The 23,672-nt window shown below is 51.5% G+C and overlaps 1 protein-coding gene across 3 annotated transcripts in view; it reads right to left on the bottom strand.

The window, feature by feature from the left end:
* The window catches only part of INPP5D (inositol polyphosphate-5-phosphatase D), a 60,431-nt gene that overhangs the window by 11,093 nt on the left and 25,666 nt on the right, over window positions 1-23,672 (bottom strand). For 2 of the 3 annotated variants that reach the window (XM_063339236.1, XM_063339237.1), the window contains exons 3-21: window positions 20,472-20,622; window positions 18,250-18,421; window positions 16,887-17,027; window positions 11,289-11,376; window positions 10,523-10,603; window positions 10,273-10,344; window positions 9,882-10,005; window positions 8,684-8,790; window positions 8,042-8,144; window positions 7,014-7,210; window positions 6,115-6,232; window positions 5,511-5,607; window positions 4,211-4,349; window positions 3,420-3,528; window positions 3,175-3,263; window positions 2,860-2,941; window positions 1,566-1,655; window positions 1,296-1,409; window positions 106-188 (exon numbers count right to left, since the gene is read on the bottom strand). In XM_063339236.1, coding sequence (XP_063195306.1) covers window positions 106-188; window positions 1,296-1,409; window positions 1,566-1,655; window positions 2,860-2,941; window positions 3,175-3,263; window positions 3,420-3,528; window positions 4,211-4,349; window positions 5,511-5,607; window positions 6,115-6,232; window positions 7,014-7,210; window positions 8,042-8,144; window positions 8,684-8,790; window positions 9,882-10,005; window positions 10,273-10,344; window positions 10,523-10,603; window positions 11,289-11,376; window positions 16,887-17,027; window positions 18,250-18,421; window positions 20,472-20,622 — 2,157 coding nt within the window. The remainder of the gene's footprint in view (window positions 1-105; window positions 189-1,295; window positions 1,410-1,565; window positions 1,656-2,859; window positions 2,942-3,174; window positions 3,264-3,419; window positions 3,529-4,210; window positions 4,350-5,510; window positions 5,608-6,114; window positions 6,233-7,013; window positions 7,211-8,041; window positions 8,145-8,683; window positions 8,791-9,881; window positions 10,006-10,272; window positions 10,345-10,522; window positions 10,604-11,288; window positions 11,377-16,886; window positions 17,028-18,249; window positions 18,422-20,471; window positions 20,623-23,672) is intronic. The other variant, XM_063339238.1, reaches the window with a different exon arrangement.

The raw sequence follows: 23,672 nt of genomic DNA, 5'->3' as shown, positions 1-23,672 counted from the left end.
TTCCTCAAAGCAGTGTTTATATCAGCAAAAGATGCAATGTCGCTTACGGGATGCAAGTCTAAGGCTTCTCTTCTGCACGGATATGGAAACACAGTCCCAGTTTACCTTTGGAAGGGCATCGACGAACTTTACCACAAGCTCCCCTTCATTCCCGTCCTCATTTTCTCCTTCCTGGCTCTTCACGAAACCTGCAAAGCAATGAGAAAGGAGTTCCCCAGGCAGCCTTGGCTACAAAGCCTTTTCAGGTGCTAGGTCTCCAGAAGGCCTACGATTCATTTCCCACTCAGACACAAGTTTTAAAACTATTAAGAAGCTTAAAGTCTGAGCTTTGGGTGAATGTTTACACAGTAAACTTACAAGTGATTTTCTTTTTTACTGGAGCATTGTTAAACGATTTTATTTTACAGTTAAACTTGGCACTGGAAAGCTCAGCGCATACATGGACTGGAGGATAAGAACATGACAGCTCTTCCTACGCCACTCAAGATAGCACACTTTTGAAATTCTAATTTAAGATTCGTAATACACTGTTTCCATAGAAATTTATGCAAATTTTGATACAGCCAAAAAATAATCTTTTATGGAACTGTCTTTGACACAGCGCTCTGACACGCGATAATGTGATGAAGCAGAGACCGAAGGCATGCTGTCCCACTTACGGGAGCAGTCCTGGGATGGGGAAGCACTTAAAAAAACCCACAGCGAGGGCACGTTGGCTCCCGTTACATAAACGGCTGAGGCTCGGCCCTGCAGCACAGGGCAGGGACTGAAACCTGCAGCATCCCTGGGCACACCGTCCCCTTTACAGAACCCACTCGATAGCTTTCCTTTCACTCTCAGTCAGTCCTCTCACTTACTCTTTTCAAACCACAGGGTGATTAAGTTATTTTTATTAGCATAACTCCGGTGCTTTATTTTGAAAGCACCTGATCACTTGCAGCAGGCACGATTAGAAATGTAATCAACGGAGGGTTTGTCAAGTAGAAGAGATTTTCTGTGCGATAAGAGAGAACGACACATGTTACTCTTCAAGAAAGAGACGACCAGATTGCCAAACAAGATGGAAGAACTGGTGGAAGGCGACACATCGAAGCAAGGATTACAGCTGAAGGGCTGTGGGTTTTAGACTGCATTGCTGACAGTATGGGGTGTCTTGTAAACTACAACAAATCTAGGACATCCCTGGAGCAAGTGATCTACACAGCTGTTTATGCAGATCAAAGCAAGAGGAAGGGGAACTAATCCAAACAAGCAGGAAACTTGGACAGAAAGGATAAAGACGGGCAAACCCATACTTTCTAAGCAGCTAGAGTGAAACTCGATGTAGAACTTGGTCTGGGACTTGGTCTTCAGAGTAGCGTAGCAGTGCAGGAACTCAATCTCCCCCTGGGAATCCGTGTACTTGGAGTCTAGGGAAGAGGAGGGGAAGATAATGGCATTTTCAAAAGGAGATAACAAGAGGGCATTTTTGAGTGGACTCTTTAAGAATCGGCTCTTTCTTTCAACATATACTTCCTGTTATATCCAAAGGTGAAGGCAGTGCGCTCGCACCCAGCCCAACTAACCATTCTTTGAAACAAACTGTGAGGTGACTCCCACTTCAAAGGTGGCAAAGACAGGGCTGTGGTCACTGGTCATGATGTCAGTGGTGCAGCCTGCCAACGAGAAAGGGAGAGTCGTTACTGCCCTGCGTTTCTGCCCTGCCCCAGCAACATCGCGGCCATGCAAATATTACTTGGTGATTTTCCAGAAAGCATTGCTGTCGCTGTGGTAACTGTCTCTAGTCAAAGGTGTTTCTACATCATCTCATATTAGTGTATAGGAATGTAAGGCTTGTGTCAAAATACATAAAGATTTGGTTAACGGACCCAACTGTAACGTATTGTTTTGCAAGTGACTGTCAGGGTTAGACTCCCCCAGCGCAAAAAGCCTTTGCAGGATTCCTGGTTGCCTCTGCAACACGCGCAGCTAATTAAAGCCCTAATATGGCAGGAAATCACACAAGAATATGCTGGTGCTATTTCAGCGCTGCAGAACAACTGATGGCCCAAGGCTAACACTGAATGAATGAGGTCTTGACTTGACCTGAGCACACACTGGGTTCCAGCAAGCCCCGTCCATTGAAAAGAACGGCGTATAAAGGCAGATGCCAGACTTTGTAGAGGTGCTTATCTGACGACACACCTCATCATAATAGGCTCTGTGATCAGACCAGCCCATCCGATCCCCCAAGAGGCTTCTACAGCCCCCTTCTCAACCCCATGCACAGGAAACCATCAACGTTATACTCAGATGCTTGGTCCTGTGCAGTTGATGAAATTTCAGAAACTCAGTGTCTGAGTCTTTTTTTAAACACATCTTGTGGGCTTCCTCCCTTCCCTGCACTGCACTTATTGTGGTGCTTCTCAGCAAGAAAGGGAACAGGCTCTTGGTCCCACACAGTCCTTCTGGAATAGGATTTGACAGAAGAGAGATGTCTGCAGCTGCAGCCTCTGCGGACTGGACTGCGTACACGGGGTCTGCCCTGCCGGCACCATCCAGTGAGGAGCTCCTGGTGGTGACCCCACAGGAAAAGTGGTTGCTGTTGCCAAGAGATAACCGGTATAAAGTGATCCTACAGCATGGCCTAAAGCTGGGCAGCTGCAGCTGAGTGCTATTCTGCATATAAAAGAATAACAGAATTAATTCCCAACCTTGCAGGGTTACAGGCAGAGAGGTTTGGCTCTGTTCTGCCTGGTTTAACATCAGGTCCCTCTATGCTGAGTGCCTGGCAGTGCAGGGAGATCCTGCAGACTCTGCTCTGAATCATTTCCGTTTCAGGCGGATTGCTTTGCTATCTACAATCTGTTATCTACCCACCATAGGACTGACACACGACGTGCACCATGGGGTACGATTTCCAGAGCACTCGATCACACCAGGATGGCAAATTGTACTTCATCTGCAAACCAAAGGAGAGCTCATGTCAAGAAGAAGGGAAAGGACCAGTTCAGAAAAGAACAGGAAATTCACCCGCCCAAGCACCATATATTAGTGTCAAATCCGTTTGTTTGTATTGACTCTGTTGAAAACAGTACAAAAGCCGAAAATGCAGAGATGGGTATAAGTCACTTTCTTCTGTAGGAGTTCCCTGCTCTGCCATGTATTTCTGAAGGGATGTCAGTTTTCACCTACCCCTGTAGCTTTTTGCTTGGTGTAAGCATACTTCTCCCGGGTGCCTCTTTCAAACCGGTAGGTTGGAGCAAAAGTGATCTCTTCTTCCTCTAAAACAGAGAGATAGCTTTCTTACAGTCGGGCCCATTAAGAACCCCCATCTGGGCGAGACAGCCACTGCTCTGTACACCCCGCCCCACACCAATCCTGGCAGAGAAAGCTGCTGGAAATGGGAGAGGAACCTGCCAACAAATTCAGAACCTTACCGAACTGCAGAAACACCTTTTGGTCCTTTCTCTCTATGAGAAGCTGGTCGAAAGCCAGCAGCTCCGGATACTGCTGCTGCCTGATCTTCTGGATAATATTCTCTGCTTCCTGCCAACAGGGAAACAGCAGAGCTGCAGATGATGCAAAACCTTCTTATAAATACTCCCTTCCCTGGTGAGCCGGCAAGTGCTTCTGAACTGCTTCCCAGAGCTGTAACCCCCGCCACTTCCCCACCTTTCCCTTCACCGAAAGGCCCCAGCCTTTGCTGCGTGGCTGAACATTTGTCTATCGAAACAGGCATCAAAATGCCCACACATCCCCTACACCAGCGCACACACACACAACCAGATGCGCATCAGCACCGGGCTTGCTGTTGTCTCCCGCCTGCTGAAACCTATCTGGTATTTATTACGGCTTGCCTGTTCCTGAAGGCCTGTTCTGAGCCGTTAAAAGCTAACCAAATAGAGCAGAAAGGCAATCTCTGGATCGAGCTGTTCAGGGACAGACACTCGCTCGCAGTGGGAAGGGGAGTCAGGAGGTTTGGGGAAAACGATGCCGCCTGGAGCAGCAAAGCGTGACAGACAGCGTGCCTGGCATGCCCTTGGTCCTGTCATCCTTGGAGAGGGCAAAGGGGGTTTCCTTCCTCTCCCTCAACTGGGGCCAGACTCCTGCCCTGGGGATCCCTTCTGCCTCCCCTCTTCCTGCCATCTCGCCCTAGATTAGAAAAAGATAGCGCTTCTATAGCAACACAGCGTTTCATCTCTCCGGGGATTCAGGCAGAGTCCCTCACCGTTGGGGGCTGTTCCACACGGTAGTTCAAGTCTCCCAGCCAGAAAAGATGAGTAAAGCGATGAGTGATGTTAAACGGACTCAGTTTCTTATCTCCCAGTGTCAGGAAGCGCAGGATGTTCGTGTAGTTCTGGTTGCGTCTGTCAAGACAAGAAACATCTGCCTGACATACTAAATTGCCACACAATTTCGGAACGCTGGGGCTGGCAGAGAGTGCCGCTCTACCAGGCAGGAGCCGATCTGGCTCAACATCTGGAGAAGAGCAGACCAGGAGCTGAGCACTCGCCACCCCTTGCCTTGCACTGCGCCTCAGCAGACAGGCACACGTGCTGGGTGTCTCCGGTGAGCCTGCCTGCCCTGGGGCACCGGGGGGGCTGGGGGGTGGCATCCCATGAGGAAGGGGCAGTGGCATTCACAGCAGCTCCAGGCTGCTCTACCTTGGGTGTCAGACTGTTTCCACCTGATTCGAAAGGCTGGAAAGCTGCCCTAAAGCCACTTTTGTTGCCTCCTGGGGCTGTGCTTTTCTGAGCTGCCTGTCCTAGAAACCCAGCATGTGATTGTTGCCTTCAGGTTTCAGCAGCAAACACCTAACTAGATTTTGGCAGCTATTCCAGGCCCTGGGGAACCCTTCCATCGAACTCCATCAGTGGCAGAGACCCTGTGCAGAAATCCCACACCATCTGTTTTCTGGGTCCTGGACCGGGAAGGATGGCAAAGCCAACCTCTTCAGTTCAAGTCCTCTTTGCTTTCAAAAACCAGTCCTTCAAACCACTCCAGCTCCTCCCAGCATGGGCACAGATCTCCCGCCGACGTCGGGATCCTTGCCTTCCAGCCCTGTGCTGCACAGAACCTGCCTGGACCATGGAAACTCATTTGACAGCTGGGTTTAGAGAATTCGCCACCGCTGGAGAGATTTCTGTGCTACACGCCTCCCTCTGGGTGCTCCTGACAGCAGGCTCCCACTTCTCTCCAAAACACTGTAGATCAGGGAACTGTTCTCCTCCTCCCGTGCTGGGCTCTGTGCGAGACATTTACACTTGGCTCTGAAATCATTTTGCTGCCCATTTCACGTGCACCCACATGTACGGCCATACAGCAGAAGGCCCTCATTTAAATGGCAACACAGCAAGCAGCACCATTAACACATATTGCCTTCCCAGGAGACGTTTAACGATTTCTTTTTTTATGGTCAGGAAAACGTGCTTGTGACTGTCTGGTGGGCCATCCTTCCAACCAAACATGGCCCAGAGAACTTCACCCTGGGTCAACATCCATTTTTGAGAGGGGAGGATATATCTTACCTGTGTTTCTTTTCACTGCCTGAAGTCAAATGGCTGTTAACGAACCCAAAGGAGGTTCCATTAAACATGAATGACACCCCCACTGCTCCTTTATTACCTGGAAAAAGATAAGCCAAAACCATCAAGAAATCAATCCACCTCCAGGCTGAGTCTAGCAAAGATAATAAAGCACCTAGCACATCTTAACTGAAGTGGAGGATGGCGAAGAGAAATAAGGTAACTTAATCAGTACAGAAAGAATTCGTACGTACAGCACAGATCGCGGTAACAAATTTTCTAAGGATGCTAAAAAAAAAACAGTTGGAGGGAAAGAAGTGCAATTTCCTTGTGAAACCCAAGAAAGAGCAATCCAATAGCCAGTCAAAGGTGTTTTCTGGGGATATAAATATATGTATATACGTGCTAAGTATACACACAAATAGATTTCCTCTCTTAGAGGGTAAGATATAATCAGTGTGAGTGGGATATAACTTTAGTAACACTAGTGTCACATAAATGTAGTCAAAGGAGCCTTGTGGAGAAAGAGCCGCTCTGTTTGAAGGAGAGCGTTGGCGCAGACTGAGCAGATCTGGGCCCTGTGGACAAGAGCGGGTCTGTTCCTCACCCAGCGTGTTTGCGATGCCGGTCTTCACGTTGTCCGTGCAGATGTGGCTGATGCGGTTCTCGTGTTCTGGCTTGGCCAGTACCACAATCCTGATGTTCCAGAGGGTGTGGATTGCTATCTGCAGGGATGGGAAGGTTAGAGGTTGTATTTCTGCACGTGCCTGCGGAGCTGTGCTGTAGCTGCGGCCTTCCTGACTTCTTCTGTAGTACTTCTCCTACACAAATTGTCTTCCTGTGCTCAGGATCTGCTTTCAGTCATTTTAATCAAAGGTGGGAGGAAGGACCTAGCTATTTTCTAGAGCTATTCTCTAGGTAATCATGGGATTGCCTTGCTTGCACACTATGAGAGTCGCTAAGTCCCGCTCTTCTGTGGCCTTACAGATATGCTTAGATTTGTTTCTTGATATCATTAAAACTCAGGAATGTCGCAACCTGGTTTTAATGAGGTTCAGTTTCTTTTATGAATGTACCTGCATGCTGTTACATCCTGTTTTGAAAGTGCAGTAGCCTTGGGCAAGATCTAGGCTACCTCCGACTCGGCAAGTTTCACAGTCTCCTCCTTTATGAAGGGCAAAACATCACCGGCACCTGACTCGGGTGCTCAGCATCTGCCCCTTGCTCCCGGGCTGCCAGGAGAGGAGTTTCCCGGCAGGGTCCCTGCTTTGGCAGTGGGTGGGCACTGTCCACAGCGATATGCCCATCTGGCCAGCTCCAGGAGAGGATCTCGTGGAGTCCACAGACAGATTCAGTTCGCTCTCCCTCATCCAAATGCAATGACAATAAAGGGAGGGAAGGGGAGGAGGTATAGGCAAAATGCCACTTATTCCTCTCTTCTATCTGCACGACGTGTACTCTCGTCGCATGCCCGAGTTATGTGCAATAGCTGGAATAACCCCTCACCACTTTGAAGCTGATACTGGTGATTTCCTGCAGGGATTGCCTCAGGGTCTCCAGCCATTCCTTCTCCCCTTGGGGATCCTCCTGGGTGCCAATCACATAGATGTCATGAGGAATGTAGTCAGCGGTGTCATCACGGGTCTTCCCCTGCCCCTTGGAGAGAAACCAGGAGGTGATCTTCTTTGGGGGAGGTGCAGCACCTTTTATTAACAAACCAAACACCAAAGGAAGTCAGAGTACGTTCTGCCAAACCCAGGACACAGACAACCCACGGGGACAGAAATAACGGGCTTCACATTCACTCTGTCCCATATCAGTTTTGTACCAGCCAGGGCACGCTATTCCAAGATGACAGAGATGTCAACCCCACCTGACTCGCTGATGAAGGACTGAGTCTGCTTTGACCGTCTTCCCCTGTTTCGTTAGCTTACCAGCGCCAAGGCTGGCCACGTGTGAAGGTGGGGAGCCGCACTCCTGGCCTGCCATCACCTTTACCTTACCCCTGAAGCGTGACAGAGCACAGGCAGCTTGGCTTACAGCAGCTGAACCAGGCTTTTCGCCCAAAATGGGAAAAATAATTTAAATCCCACTGTCCTCAACTACACCCTGTCCTCTTCTCTACATATCGCAGATACTCAGCTCTCTTCCCAGGCTGGACACAAATGGTCCCTAGTCAGGCTGAGAAGCAGCTGATGGGCAGTTATTAATTGCTCCTGCCCTTTCTACCAAGGTGGAGGATAGAGGATACCGCCGCACCAGCTTTGTGCCAGCCACAACTCCCTGTCATTGGAGGAATCCAGAAGTACCCATCAGGGCCAACTTTATGGTCCTTTGACTGGAACCATGAAAAAGTGTCAAACCACATGCAAGAGTAAGCCTAACGATCAGCTCTTCCCCTGTCCCAGGGGGAGACAACCCTGGTGTGCAGATCTGCTACAGAGCAAACGCAGTGGCTGGAGCTCATCGTGGCAGGTGAGCACACATTTTGGCAAGTGTCTGAAGGAACGCCCATGTCAGAAGGGAGCCCATACCCATATTCCAGGTCCCAATGAAGATGGTGATCATATCAGGCTCTGGCTGCTCCGAGTGTTTATTCTTCATCTGCTGCAGAAGTTGGCAGAACCCTTCTCTCTTCTAGACCGGGAGGAGCGGAGACAATTAATGAGATGCTTAACTCTTCCAGCACGACCTCCTGAAAAACTAGCTGAACCAGGAAACTCCCAGCATGCTTGAAGGGCACATTAGCTCTCCACTATCCTGAAACCTTCGAAGAGGCTGTCCTTCCTCTGATACTTCCTTAGGCACTTAGCTTGTGCATTACTGTAACAAGTGCTGAGCTGGTCAGAAGAAAGCCTGGACTTCCCTCTTGTTAGTCTACATGAGCCCTTTTGCAGGTGCCCTCCCAGGACTCCTTGCCTCTTCTCACTGACGCTGACGCTCCCTTCTCCTGCCTCAGTGACAGCACCTAGGTATGGCTGCCCTCTCCAGCAGCCTCCTTTGCACAGCACACTTGTTCATTTTCTGGATATTTCCAGAACAAAGGAGAAATTTCATTTTTGCAAAGCCAACCACCGTCCTTCACCATTTCCTCTTTCTGCCCAGGAATGCCCCTTTTACTCCTCCCACCCAGGTACCCGCTCCAGGCTGGCAGGAAGGAAACATTGGGTATGTACCTTGGAATCCGAAAAAACATATTCCTTCCGCTGCGTTTTTTCTTTTTCTGTTTCCAGCACAATGACCAGTTTGTTAGGGACTTTCTGGGACTTGATAAGCTGCAAGACTAAACAGAGACCGGGCATCGTGAGCTGCACTCACCGAAACTAGAATCCCACCAAAACTAACAGGACCCCGCCCTCAGGCTCGGGACTTAAACGGTCTTTTATGTCTGAGGCTCATTTTTCCCTTGCATAACTACATTTTAATGTTGCTTAATCCCGTTCCCTGTAGGAATAGGTGAAGGGGACCCTCAAAACTCATTCTGCCTGGAGCTCTTGTCCACACCAAGCCACGCAGCCTGAAGCGAAGCCTTGGCTTCCTGCAGGCAATCTCCCTGTACCCTCAGCCAGCCTACACAATATTCCTTCCCCATCTGTGGAAGAGGAGGTAAAACCTCATTTGGTGGGTAAAGGTGATTCCTCCCCATCTAAAATAGCAGCTAAGCAATTACGAACACCAGCTGGAGAAAGCCACATATGAAAGCTAATCTTTTCAATCACTGCCAGCAACAGGTTGATTTTCTAGCAGGAGAGAACCCAAGGGCATCGTTCACTCTGTGATAAATCCTACCCTGTTTGGCTCAATCTCAGTGAGCTGCCTGTCCAGAAACATAACGGAAAAAAAGGGAAGTTGCTCGAATCGGGCCTTCGCAGACCAAACTGGCATTGCTCATCGGTAGAGATATTGATTCACGTACCCAGAAAAAAAAATCAAGGGGAAATTCACTGAAAAAGAGTATTTGGCTTTTTATCATCAAAAATCATCACAGAAGTCAATATGTTCCTGCAGAATGTTTTTTGTTTTTTCAAGTGACATTGCTTTTCAGTAGAAAATGGGTCTATTGCAAGCAGCTCTACGGGGAATCTTCTATCAAAACCTTCTCCCTTGCAGTCCTGCTACTGCTGTCTTCATTTCGACCAGGAGGCCGGGTCTAGAACAATCTGTGAAAGCTGGTGACCCCAGGAATGGCTCCCCGCTTTCTGCTTTGGGGACAGGCAGCCCAGGCTGGCCGGAGCCCTGCACAACACCCGGGATGTGGCAGAACCATCTGCGCTCCGGGCCAAACCTTCCCCTCCACGGGCCCAAGGGGAACCGCTCCCCATCACCCAAGGGATCGAGAGTCTATCCCAGCGTTTGTGACCTCAGGCATCTTACTTTTCTTGTGGGTATAAAACTTGTCTTCTGGGCCATCCTTGGCTCTCTTGATAATCAGTTTTCCTGTTTCCACATCAACCTTGAGATGTATTTTGGAAAAAATGCCTAGCGAGTCAGCTTTCACCTATCGGAAAATGGAGAGATTTTTCATAAGTGATCTACACTTCAGTCACGTGTGTTACAAATGCAACACTTGCCTGAATTCATGGACACGTATCGTCGCTGTGCCAATTGCACTAGGCATCTCTTAAGCATTTGCATGGTGCTAAACAGCATCCAGGAATAGCTGTTACCCATGTGGCAGCACAGCAAAGTTCCCGGGAACTGAGATACCGACACAAATTACTGTCCTTCCGTGCTGTGGTCAGCATTGTTAAAGAATTGTATTTACCTCAAAAGTGACAGGGGGGATAAGGGAGCGTCGATGTGTTGAATCAGGGCCTTCAATCAACAGTGTTTTCACCTGTAAAAGAATTTATGTGTACCAAATGGTGTTTAGTGATTCTGCACAACATCGAGAGCAGTGAAGTCAGAGCAAAGAACTCTTACTGTAGCGGAGGACTGCACTGATGATGAACAAGAAGCATAACTAGAGACAAAGGATGACAAGAAGATAATATAAAATAGCTTTAAAACTCTACCTTTTCTTCAATAGAAGACAGCAAAGAGATCAGCTGATTGAGTTTCAATACGATATTGACTGGACTAGCTTCACCAATCATCTGACAACCGCAGTGTAGAAACAAAAAAGAGAGAGAGAGAGAGGTGGGTAATTAGCAAACCCACAGAGCAGGGCCTGGAGCGGCGGTCTTGCCCCAGGAGCCCCTCACAGGCAGAGCTGGGAGCTGATCCGAAATGGGCAGCACGAGGGCACAAGCATGAGAAGGTGGGAGGACAGATGTGCAAACCTTGTCCCTAGGTTAGGGGCAGGCGGGCACGCAGGGGAGTCAGCCGGCTGCTGGGGGATGGGTTTCCATCACCGGGGCTGGGGCTCAACCTACAGAAATCCCCGGCTTTTTGTTCTCCAGGCAGGGAGAGGAAGGTCACGGGACTTAAGTGGGCTGGGGGAAGGAAGGATTTGGCAGTGGGACATCCTTAGAGTGAAGTTTATGGAAAGAGAGAGGTGCAGGCCGAGGGAGGACGGGGAGACGGAAGCCCTCAGGCAGTTTGCTACGCTTTCTTCTGGCGCAGGAAGGGGGAGCAGGCAGAGGGGACCACGGGATGAGGGAAACTGTGGGGATGTGACTCTGTGTGCCCTCTGCGCTGCAGACAGAAGGAGGCTAGAGAGTGCAGAAGTGGTAACCGAGCCCCCAAATCCCGCCGGTCATTGCCCTGCGACCAGCACCCTACCCTCCCGCCATGCCCACACCACCTGCGCTCTCGGCTCCTCTCTTTCCGCCGACTTACTTGTGAGCGCTGATGGATGCCGGGGTGCAGCTGCTGCTCAAACACCTTCTGGATGGACTCCAGGGATGGGAGCGTCCTAGAGGCCTCACTGGGGACAGAGACACAGCGGAGGCGTAAGGCTGCGGTCGGGTCCCTGGGTAGGCCGGCACTTGGACAAAGCTGGCAGCAACAGACCCTGGGCACGCGTTCTCACCGGGCCTGTTCTTGCCACCTGTCATGCTCCCGTCCTCTGCCGCTTGCTGCCCTCCGGCGTGGTGAGGGGGCGGCGGGAGCATTTCTCGGCTGCCCGAGTGACACTGCCAGTGCAGGCAGCGGGCCGTGCCTTGCAACGGCAGCAGCACGGGTGCACCGACTGTCCCCGGGGCTTGCTTTGGAGGTGGTAAATGTCTTAAATCTCCCTGGAAAGATGTCCCAGGCTGAGCCGAACCAGACAACACCATGTAAAACCGGCATCAACCCAACTGTGCCAACTCACAGATCAAAGCACACGCCAAGATCTCCAAGCCCAGACGAGTCTGGTGCTGGTGAATGCCCCAGCGGCAGGAGCAGCTTGGCTTTGCGCAGCCCGTGCGCGGCTGTCGAGCCTGACGCAGGATGCTGAGGGCACTGGGTGGAAAGGAAATGAATTTTTAGAGTTTTCAGCTCACATGACAAGAGGGGCCGGGCGCCGCGAGGGAGTGGAAGAGCCAGCCTTTAATCTCTTGAACGGGAACCGTTCGTGGGTTACAATGAGATTCCTCCAGTGTTTCCCAATTAGATTCCACAGGATGCTCATTTGTCAAAATGCCGTCGTGCGAATTTGGCACAGAAGCCGTTCTCCCATAATGAGCAGGCTTATCACGGAAAGAGCAGCCAGGGAGCGCAGGTCAAAAGGAAGGTGATGGTGGGGAGCAGTGCTGGGATGCTCGCATTGTGCCTCATCAACAGTGGATATTAATGATTTCCCTCACTTTCCTAAGTCTGAATGGACCGGATTTTACTCCCTGTTTGTTGGGGAAAGTGCTCCAAAGCGAAAGTACGCCTGTCCGAAGATTAGATATTTGTCCAGGTGCTGAGCCACGGAAGATTAATTGCCTAAATTAAGCAGGCGTGTTTGAAATTTCATTCTGAACGACTTGCCGTGGGGCACACAGAAGTACAAGACACCTGTGGGAATCTGGACCTGCTAAACTTAGTCCTGCAGGACCACAATCAGCTCTGGATCACCCGGGGCCAGCGTCACAGCAAATGGCTCCGGCCCCAAACCCAAGACTCCCATCAATTTCTGTAGCCACAGAGTTGGGCCCCAGCAGGCTGCAGGCAGTGGCAGGCGCGCTTGAGTGAAGTTCAGTTTGAAAAGAGCGAAAGGATATTTACTGTGACCAAGAGTGTAGGATGTGTAGGCCATCTCTCGAAAACACAGAGCAAGGGGCTGCTTGAAGCAGCTCAGAAATGATTTCTCATGGGAGAACTGCCCTCTCTTTCCAGTAACGTGCAGCATGCCTGTGGGGAGGGGGCAAGAGCATCTGCAGATGTTCAAACTCAACAAAACCACACAGTGGTTTTAATTGCACTTTCAACTCACTGTTTTCTCCTCTTGATAGTATAAAGGAAATATATGTAGTGATCTTCGTTGAAGTGCCAGAAGCCTGTGTGTCCTCACACGAATGCACAAGTGCTGGCATCACAAGCGCTTGAAGAACTGCCTTAAAACTCTTTGTGCAAATTATCCCATAAGGGAATCAGCAGGAGCACTGCAGATGCAGTGATCGATGGCCAAATGGTGACTTCAGAGAGCAGCAGGCCAAATAGGCCACTACGAGTGTTTTTCCCCTAAAGCTCTGAGGTAGGAAACTCTGAACAAAGCCCACTTGCATGGGTAGCCCCCGCTCTTTGCTGCACTGGCACCAAGTTCTCCTTGAGTCAGCTTTCCAGCCCCGAGAGGATTCCCCCGCCTAAGGAAACTCCTGTATGCCAATTTCTTTTAGCACCAAGTGCTTCACAAAAGCACTTGTCAACCTTACAGATCTCTTTTTTGTTTCATTTTTAGTATATGAGCTGCCAGAGTGAACAGCCTTTCCCGAGTGGTTGCCCCATTGCCCCCCGGGCTGTGATAAGATGATGTGCTGTGCCTGTCATAGAATCATAGAATCACAGAATGGTTTGGGTTGGAAGGGACCTTAAAGCCCACCCAGTGCCACCCCCTGCCCTGGGAAGGGACATCTCCCACCAGACCAGGTTGCTCCAAGCCCCGTCCAACCTGGCCTTGAACCCTTCCAGGGATGGGGCAGCCACAGCTGCTCTGGGCAACCTGGGCCAGCGTCCCAGCACCCTCACAGCAAAGAATTTCTTCCTGATACCTAATCTAAATCTCCCCTCTTTCAGTTTAAAACCGTTCCCCCTCGTCCCATGCCTCCCTTCCCTGATCCAGAGTCCCTCCCCAACTCTCCTGGAGCCCCTTTAGGGACTGGAAGGGGCTGGAAGGTCTCCACAGAGCCTTCTCTTCTCCAGGCTGAACCCCCCCAGCTCTCTCAGCCTGTCCTCACAGCAGAGGGGCTCCAGCCCTCATCTTCATGGCCCTCTGCTGGTCCCACTCCAACAAGTCCAAGTCCTTCCTGTGCTGAGGACTCCAGAGCTGGACGCAGTTCTGCAGGTGGGGTCTCACCAGAGCGGAGCAGAGGGGCAGAATCCCTTCCCTCGCCCTGCTGGCCATGCTGCTTTTGATGCAGCCCAGGATGCGGTTGGCCTTCTGTCCTGACCCCCTTGGCCACAGCTAGCCCTAGAAGCTAGTAGCAGCTTCCAGCAGAGTTTAAACCAGCTTTCAATCTCTCTAATGCACACTGGGGGTCTGGTCCTTCTTGCTGAATTAATCCAGGACCAGAGGTGAGGAGAGGGAAGAGAAGAGATTACAAACCCCGCGCTCCTGGTCTGCTTGAGCTCCATGGTCAGAAACGAACCCTTCACGAACTGCAAAAGGCACAGACCGTTCCCGGGCAGCTCCCAGGCATCCCCTCCACCTCGCTAAGGCTGGCAGCCACCGCTCACCCACAGCCCGGGGTCGGAACACAGAAGCATGTCAGCCAAAGGGCACCGGGACGCTCATTTTTCACCGCGACAGCAGCGTGCGCAAGAGAGACCCTGAAAGATGGCACAGCCGGGCTCTGGGAGGTTGGAAGAAGCTGGAATACGGCATCGCAAAAACCTCAGCGAACTGTCAGTAAATGAGTGCGGCTCACGAACACACAAACTGAGCCCAGCCACGGCCAGGGTCTGTCTGCGCACTCTTAATCCTCTGCAGTGCCGGGAAATCCAAAGGAGCTTCAACTCCAGCTCCAGCTGTGCCAATTAACTTTTCTTCTTGTTTGTTTTATTCTTTTGGCCTGTTCTCAAATATCATGAAAATAACGGAACTGAACGTTATTAAGAAAAAAGAGGACATGGCCACTGAGAAGCAGCCTAGGAATTACCTGTACATTCAGCTGGAATCCCTGTGCAGCTGAAGAAAGCTGAGGTAAATAAAAACTAAATTTAGGTGATGCCACTGATTAAATCTGAGTTCAGAAGTCTGATAAGGGAAGTGAGCTGACACCCCAGACAGCCTCGGAGATTAAGACTGCAGAAAAAGAGATGCCCAAGTATGTGACTATTAGCCAGATGAAGCTGAGCAAATCGTTTGGTGGGATGGCAGAAATTCAGGGGACGATCCAAATAGCAGGGGAGCGGTTCCTCAGAGAGAGCTGCCTGACACTGAAAACAGCCCACAGTTCTGGACTTTCACGAAAAAATCAAGCAGGGAGCTCCATCTAACTGAAATAATGCAGGTATGGGGAGAAAATGCCGGGGAGCAGGGGGGGAAGAACTGCATGAGAACATATATTTCCATCACTGCACGCCTTCTAGAGGGGCAGGGGGCAGGCAGCTTGCCCTTTGCTGTGCTCGCGGTGGAGCAGTGCCCCGGTGCTCAGCAGGCTTGCACCAGCGGAACAACTCACCCCGCTGTGTTCCAGGAAGGTGCTCTGCAAAGTCCAGTCACTAAAAAAAAAAACTTAAGGAAATCTGGAAACGTAAAAGGTATCCTGGCTCTTGAGAGGATCGTGGGCCTGTTGCATCTCCTTTCCTGCCATCCCACGTACATTTATGAGGACCAGGGTTGTGAAACCCAGATAGGAAGCAATTCTTTGCTGTGAGGGTGGTGAGCCCCTGGCCCAGGTTGCCCAGAGAAGCTGTGGCTGCCCCATCCCTGGAGGGGTTCAAGGTTGGACAGGGCTTGGAGCAACCTGGTCTGGTGGGAGGTGTCCCTGCCCAGGGCAGGGGGTGGCACTGGGTGATCTCTAAGGTCCCTTCTAACCCAAACCCTTCTGTGATTCAATGATTCCATAAGGTGAAATCAAATAAGAAGTTGGAAATGGAAAAAGCCAGCCACCATTAGAGCAGCACTACTGGAGATATTTTAGTAACACAAAACTCTCACTTGTGATTTCATTAGATTTTAGTTTCCATTGTTCATTCTTAGCCAGCCACCTGGGTCTCCCCTCTGTGGGCGTAGAGAAGCAAAACCCTCCCGCGGGGCACGGAAGGAGACGGGCAGCTCTTTGCACACCCATCCACCCTCAGCCCTGCCCGGGGCTCTCTGGCCAGCGGCTGGCTTCGGGCAGGAGGAGCAGGGCGGCACATTCCTCCCCCTGTGCCTGGCAGGATGCGCACAGCGCCCACCGCTTCAGAGCAACAATTGTGGTCCCACGCGGCTGAGCACCTCACTCGCTCCCCGTCTTCCTTCCCTAAGCCAAAGCTAAGCAAATCAGCAGCATCCACCCCTAATTTCAGCCCTTTCTCCTGCCTCGGTGAGCTCTAAGAGCCGCCTCACTTCTAAATACACTAGAAAGAAGGATATTACAAGCCACGCATAGACCATGGACGTGGGTGCCACCCCTGCCATAGGGTTCTCAAAGGTCTCTGCAGAAGTGCGGGCCAATCTCCTGTTTGCTCACAAGCAACGAGAGGTGGCGGCGGGGGAAATCGCACCCTTCCACCAGAGAAACAGGGAGCTCTGCAAGGTTTTAGCTCCATACTGGAGTTTTCCCAGTTGGGATCCTGGAAGGTCTATAAATAGGAAAGGTAAAATTTGCTAAGTCTAGGCTTGTTTCTCTTCTCATTTGAGCTGGACTTCACTGACATCAGTGGAACTGCTCCAGGTTCACAGTGCATTAGTGGGAAGGAATATCAGCGTTTAAAACATAGCTGTGCACCAATATGTGCTTGTTTCCATAAACGACTTGTGCTTGACAATTCTGTGGGTGTCATTTATACATTACCAAATTATGCAGTTAATCGGTTAGTGCATTTTTTGTTTTGTTTCTTTCTAAACAGAGCATAAAAAGTAATACTTCGCTGACTGAAACCGCCTACAGGGAAACTTCACTGTCAGAGCTATGTCTTTTATCTAGATTTCGCATCTTTGGACCAGAATCACAGGTCAAGAGATCTAAATATAATGTTTTTGAGGATAAGCCCATTTCCTGTGCCAGAAATGCAGGTTCTGAACGCGTGCACACAGGCGCTGCGTTAGACTCCAGTGTCGCAGCATGACACTGTGATGCCTGAAAACTGGCTGCTAGTTACCTGAAGAGTCCTTTGCAAAGCAGTGTGAGCAGTTTCTTCAGCTGAGGAAGATTGCTAGAGCCAGTCTGTACCATCTCGAAGTCACTGGTGATGTGAACTCGCAGGTAATCCTGGATGAGTTTAAGATGCTCGTCGGAGACACTGTGAAAGAAACAGAGACGTTAAACCCAGCTCTTCTCTCTGCTCCCAAATGTCAGCTTTGTTATCTTTCTGAAATTTCCGCTGCCAGCACAGAGAGAAAGGGGGCAGTTTGCCTTGGAATTCAGTGTAAATATGCAGTTCTCAGAATTGGACCATGGATCCCCCACCACGCTGCTGACACCTTCTCCTCTTCCTCCTTCTCCGCCCCAGATCCCCTCCTCGTGACTGCTGGGCTACCATGGCAGAGGAAGCCCCGTGATGCTTTGCCAAAGCCAGGGTGGGAGGATTATCCTTGGCAGGTAAAGCCAGGCTGCCATGAGACTGGTAACAGTCAGCAGCGCAGGGGCTCTGGCGAGGTGGAGACTTCCTTTCACCTCACCAAGTCCCACTTTGAAGGTCCTAGGGGAGCTGAGACCACGGAGCTGTACGGGATGCTCCCCTCCTCCCTGTCTCTGTGCTGCCTGGACACCAGCACCACAAGGGAGGATGGACCGGGCAGAGTGGATCTGCCATCTTGTGCCCTCACCAACGCTGAAAGTCCCAGCGGGCTGCTTAGCAGATGAAACGCTGCAGGAAACTGAACAAAACTGGGTTTCTCCCAGTCAGACAGCTGCAACTGGGCCACCCCAAGAGGACTTGTGCTGCCAGGCACGACCACAGCCTCCCACTGCCCTGCCGACAGGCACGCCTTCTGATTTTATTTTTATTTTACTTTTAAACTTTGCAGATCTGGTCATTAAATGTCACACGGCTTCCTCTAAGGCTTCAGTGCACATCCATGTTTGACGCGGCTAGCATGTGGGACAACGTGAGTCAGAACCACAGCTGGAGTCAATCCGTAAGTGTGAATACCTGGAAATCCATGCGCAAGTTTATCCTTTTTGAGGACTGGCTGGTGCTTTCTGATGCCATCTGTAGTTAAGGCACATGGCTAATACAGCAAGTTCTCCCAGGTATTACTGTCCTTTATATTAAAAAAATATACCTCAGGTCTACTGGCGATTTTAATACTTCAGAAAAGTACTTTTTTCTAGATGACAGCTGGACTGCAAAGAGTAGCCAACACGCTGTAAATCTGATGCTGCTCTTCATTTGGTAGTATAACTGAGGAGCAGTTTCGCTGAATCAAGCAGGTCCTCGGCCGTTCCAAACCAGAGCACCCCAGAAAGCTCGGCGCTGGGCTGAAGGCTGGTTCTGCAGCCCTGGGACTTGCCACCCTCACCTGCTGGTGTCCTGGTACTGCAGCCGCTGGAGTAGTGTCTCAGAAAGGGACAGCTTATTGACGTCTGCCACCCTGGAGTTTTCAGGGAGAGAAGATACGTCCTTTGTCTCGCTGCTTGGCAATGCCATGAGGATGTTGCGCGGGGGCAGGATAGGAGGCGTGGGCACCAGGTCTGGCAAGGAGAGAAGGAGAGGCACAGTCACCCCAGCACGGCAGTTTGACCCCTGCCCCTCACCCGCGGGCAGGGCAGGGTCTGCGCCACAGTGGCCGTCACTGCAGACACCGTGCCTTCTGCAGGTCTCCCATTTCACAGCTGGGAAGCCCGGGGGCTCCATACCAGCCCAGCCTGTTCTCAGGGATGCCAGTGGTGTGAGGCCAGCGGCTGAGCTGCCCAGCGCCCACTTCACGCGCAGGCAGTGCAGCCTCATCCAAGTCAGTCTCACTGTCCTGTCTGCACAGCAGCTGTGAAGGTTAATTACTTACTTTGAATATAATGCCTAAAGAACACAGCTGCACCCCATCTGTACCATTACCATTGGCATGGAGGTCTGCTCGGGGGCAGAGCGGATGGAGGGGCCTGATGGAAAGAGCGCCGTAAGCTGCTCATCAGAAGAAGTGAACAGCTAAAGTGAGCTAACGCAGATGGGGAAAACAGACCCCATAAGCCAGTACAGAGGGGCTGAGCACCCCCTTGTCTTGGGGGTATCGAGGGTTTTCCTGCTCTGTCATCCTACTGCTCAGCACACCTACCTCTTCTGGGAGAAGAGCAGCTCCATCTCCATTTATCCCAACCACGGCTGCCTTTCTTTTCTTACCAATTCCCCAACACTTTGTTATACCTGCCATACGGTAGCCGGTTGAGTTGTGTGGTTTCGTTTGGTTGTTCCCTAATGGTGGCGTTTTCTTTACAAACAGAAACCCCAAGCCAATCCATTGCGCCCAGGCAGAAGCTGTGATTCACAGAGCCATGGCAGGAGGACGGGGTGGTGTGTCCGCAGGGCATGCGGGGCCCACCTCCCACCTCTGCGATTCCATGCGTCAGACGGGCAGGCATCTATAGCCCCTACGTGGCTCCAGCACGATGGCACCAAAGTGTCTGAACAGAATTAAAACTCTGTCCATGAACAGCCCAGCCCCGGTGCTAATATCTTTTCATCTAAAGGCTCTTAGTCTTGGCTAGAACTTCATTCCCTGCTGCTCGCATCTCTGTGTATTATTTTTGCTGTAGTTCCCTCCCCCGCCCCGAGAGCTGGAGACTCAGAGCAGCTGGCCAAAAACCAGGAACATCTTTCCTGGGCAGCTTTGCAAAATTTTGTTCTGTTTCTTCATGAGAATTGCATACCAAAATCTTCCAGCTACTATTAGACACCCATTGGGTTGCGTAAATGTGCGCAGGCACATTGATGGGCTTCAGTGCAGACGCCTGCCTGCCTATCGCAGGACTGTGTCCTTTAGACAAGTTTTATTGTCACATTCATCGTTTCCGCACAGACGTCAGAAAGGACAGGAAGGATGGCTCTGTGGGCATGACCTTCCCCTGGGATGCAGGAGAACAATGACAGATCCAAGGGATGATCCAGGAAAAATCCAAGGAGCGATCCAAGACCAGTGAGCGTCAGAAACCCGCAGTGACATTTCATATAGAATAGTTGGGATGACGCCAGTCACACCCCTTCATCGTACATCTGCCCTTACGCATCGAGTCAGACTGTCTGCCACTGCGGGATCTGTGCCCTCTGGTCATGCCTGCTAGGAATGTCCCCTGGATCGGAGCAGAGCAGGGGGCCCCAGGTGACCCCCAGGCCCGCAGCAGCTGCAGGTGGGCAGCACTGCGGGGAGACGGGCCCCAGGTCCTGTGGAGAACGTCTCTGCTGCCGAGGCAGTGGCCCTACAGAGGCAGGGCAGAGAAAGGGGCGTGGAGACGTGTGAGACGGCTGGACACAAACCAGCCTGAGTCCAGATGAAGGACAACAGGTTGGTCAGCCCTGCACCTGGTGTAATACACTTCTGCAGAGAGCCTCACCCTCGGGTGAGCTAAAACACAGTACTGCCCCAGCGCCACGACGACTCACTGACTCGAGGTCTTGCCAGCTCAGGCCCCCCCTGTGCCCTGCTCCATTTTATTGCAGGACATGCTCTAATCCCTCTGCCTGCACTGTGTATCCCTGTTCGGAGTAAGTGTCAAGGGTCTGCATCACTGAGTCACGTCACGGGTTTCTTACCGACATCCTCCTCTGGTTCATCTGCCGCCTCCTCTTCCTCCCGCGGCACTGCGTATTTGAGGTGCCATACCAGACCCATGTTCTCCTTCTTGTAAAATTCTATCAGTTCCTCCAAGTTCTCAAAGTACTTCACGGGAACACCCTCCGATGCCTGAAACAAAACACAGAGGCCGTCATGGTCTGGGATTTCCTACCACAGGAACAGCGCTCCTTGCAGAAGGGAAAACCAAGTCACAGAGAGAGGAAAAACCCGTGGCTGCTGCCCAGAGGAGGCCAGCCCGGCTCTCCCTGCCCATCAGACCACGGGCTCAGTGCGGAACAGCTCCTGCAGTGCAAACAGGAATGGATACGCACATGCGTTCCAGCCAGCGTCAGCAAAAATGGCAACCTCAGAGGTTCACAGGAGCCAAGTGGAAGAGCTCTCCCTCACTTGATTCAGTGGGCTTGGCTTCAAAGCAAAGGAAGACTTTAGAAACAAAGACTTCTCCTCGATTAATTTTTGCATTCCCTCTTTTACTGAGCACAAAACGCCTGGACTATGTTATATTTTGTGGTACCCAGGAAGAATCTTTCTGTGAAATTGCAAGACAAACATGTCTAAATCTCGACGTTAGCACCTCTCCCAGGATTCAAAGGCTCGGAACTGGGTTCAAACAAATGCAAGCTCGCAAGGTAAGAAAACGCTTGGATGAAGATTTGGAAAGCTGAGGCTCGGGACGCAGGTAGGACTGCGAACGCATCGGGCATGATGCCGAGCTTGACGGCTGAATTTTAACTGTGACTAAACCTGTTTCTAGCACAGCCCTGGCCACTGACCTCAGGATATGGATACATGCAGAGGGCAAAACACCGGGATAAGGTTTTAGAGGTCTTCAGAGGCAAAGCTTCAGAGCAATTCTATGTATGCACCAGCGTGAACAGTCAAACCTGCAGAACACCAAGGAGCCGGGGCAGAACGGGGCAGAGCAGAGGTTTCCCAGCCCCACCAGATGCTTGTTCTTGACTTAAAAGAGCGACGCCGGGAACTGCTCGCATGTGGGGATACAGCAGCGGCGGGCAATCAAAAGGAGGACCCGACCACCCCAACGGCAGGCTTGACTTGCGCCGTTTTCCGCACGCAAAGCCACATTTTGCACAGGAAATGTGGTTAGTTAATAAGGAATTAAAGCTTTGCCTCCAATTTGGAATAACTTGTTCCGCAGCCACGCTTCAGACATTCTGCCTCTGACTAACAGGCAGGATGTTTTAATTTCGTTTTGGATTGCAATTACGGCCTGTAAAAATCAACATGCACAAAGTTTTAACACAAGTTTGAACACGCTTATTTACCTGCCATTTTGTTTGCCCCGTTTCTTATTATATGTGAACTTTTTTTGTTTAAAAGGCAAATACAGCAAAACCTGAGAGATTAAACAGGAGAAGCGCTAGCATATGCCACGCTGAGCAGAACACAGAAAAATGTCTTTGGTGGGTCCTGGCAGCAACAACATTTCTTTTTAATTTTCCCAAAGAGTAAAATCTCAGGCCAGAAATTAGGACAGTGCTTTCAGCACTGAGCCGCATTTGAAGCCTTGGGTGCCCTCAGGCCTGCCATCAGAAGTACCTTGCGTTTTTAACAACACCTGCATATCCCTAAAGGCACAGCCCGACCGTTTTTCCTAACAAATAGGTGTGATGTTTCTGAGAGCTCTGCCTGTGCACCCTCCTCTTCTGTCGCCCAGGTGCTCCTGCATTTATCAAGATCTATTATACTCGTACACTGGAAAACAGCACATTCAGCACGGAAGTGGTGCCTGGGCAAACACCGGATTATATTTTTTGTGAGGCCAGAGGTGTTGAAACAAATCGCTGGCTAAAACTTCACAGGAGCCTGCTCTGCTAGAGCAGCGCAAGCTCACCATAATCAGGAAAACTTCTGATTTACACCAATTAATACAAACAGCGCCTTGGTCCTCCCAGGCTCTTCTGTGTCTCGATGCCAACTGTGAAGGCTGGGAATCGGGGAAAACCGTTGAGGAGAAAGAGCACGCAGCTCAAATCCGTCACAGGAAAGGGTCCTGCAGTCACGGTGCCACACTGGGACAGACCTGGAGTAGTTCAGCCAGCTGCTTCCATGTTCGCCCGTTCATCTTCCCTGTGGCACCTTCCTCTGCTCCGAAATCCCTGTCCTGGTGCCTGTCCATCCCTTGCGCCCCCACACAGGGCACTCAGCCCCCATGCCCAGCCCACGGCAGCTTCATCCCTCCTCTGGCTTCCATCTGCTTGGGCGGCCTCCTGCCCGCCACCCACAGCACCCACGGGCGGGCTGGGATCATGAGGGACGAGGCCTGGGGGGGTTTGCTTTGCCCCACGCTGGCCTCCCCCCTGCCCCAGGGCACCTGGAAAAAGGCATCAGCCCCATCACGGTGCACGCCCAGACCCTGAAACACTTGGAGGGCAAAAAGGACGGCCAGGGTTTACAGGAGGGAAGCCCTGCCATCAGCGCTCTCTCCTGCCGCTGGAATTCCTGCCCCGCTCCTCCTCTTTCCAAAGGCGCCTTCACACTCCTGCTTCACTCCCCCCAAAGCCCTCCCCGTCTGCCCGCCGCCCCGGCACCCCCTGACCGACAGCTGTCCCCGCAGCCGCCATCCTGCCCCGCACAGCATCCCCCCCAGCCCCCAGGCACTCTCTTCTCAGCCTGGTTTTGCAGCTCGGCTCCTGCTCTCCCAGGGCGCCCGCAAGATGATGGATTGCCCGTCACAGCTCTTTTCAGGCCAAATGGAGCCTTGATCTAAGCGGGAGGAAAGGCTGAATTAGCACTTTTTGCTGCCAAGGATAGTTCAGTCTCTGAAACCATGCTGGTCTCTGTGGCAACCAGAAGCAGCAGCATTTTGTGACAGGCCTCCTTCCTCTAACTCACTGCATCGTGCTCCCAGAGCGGACTGAAGCCTCTGCTCCAGCTCACGTTCCCCGGAGTGGCCATAAACTCATGCAGGCTGGCGGGATGTACGCGCAGAGAGCCCCCGCCGTCATGCTCCCCTTCTGCCCCGGCCAGGCAGCCAGCCCACCACCTCCAGACACCTTTCTCGCTGAACCCCACCATCTTCTCCCTCCAGGATAATGCGTATTTGTGGCCACATGGAAGTGCTGGGCTTTGCGCACACCCGAATTCCCAGAAAGAGGCAACCTGCATTCCGGTGGCGCAGCCGCTCAGACAGCCCT

This window comes from Chroicocephalus ridibundus, chromosome 6 (assembly GCF_963924245.1).
Source record: "Chroicocephalus ridibundus chromosome 6, bChrRid1.1, whole genome shotgun sequence".
Taxonomy (NCBI): Eukaryota; Metazoa; Chordata; class Aves; order Charadriiformes; family Laridae; genus Chroicocephalus; species Chroicocephalus ridibundus.
This window is presented reverse-complemented; position numbering and strand designations above follow the sequence as displayed.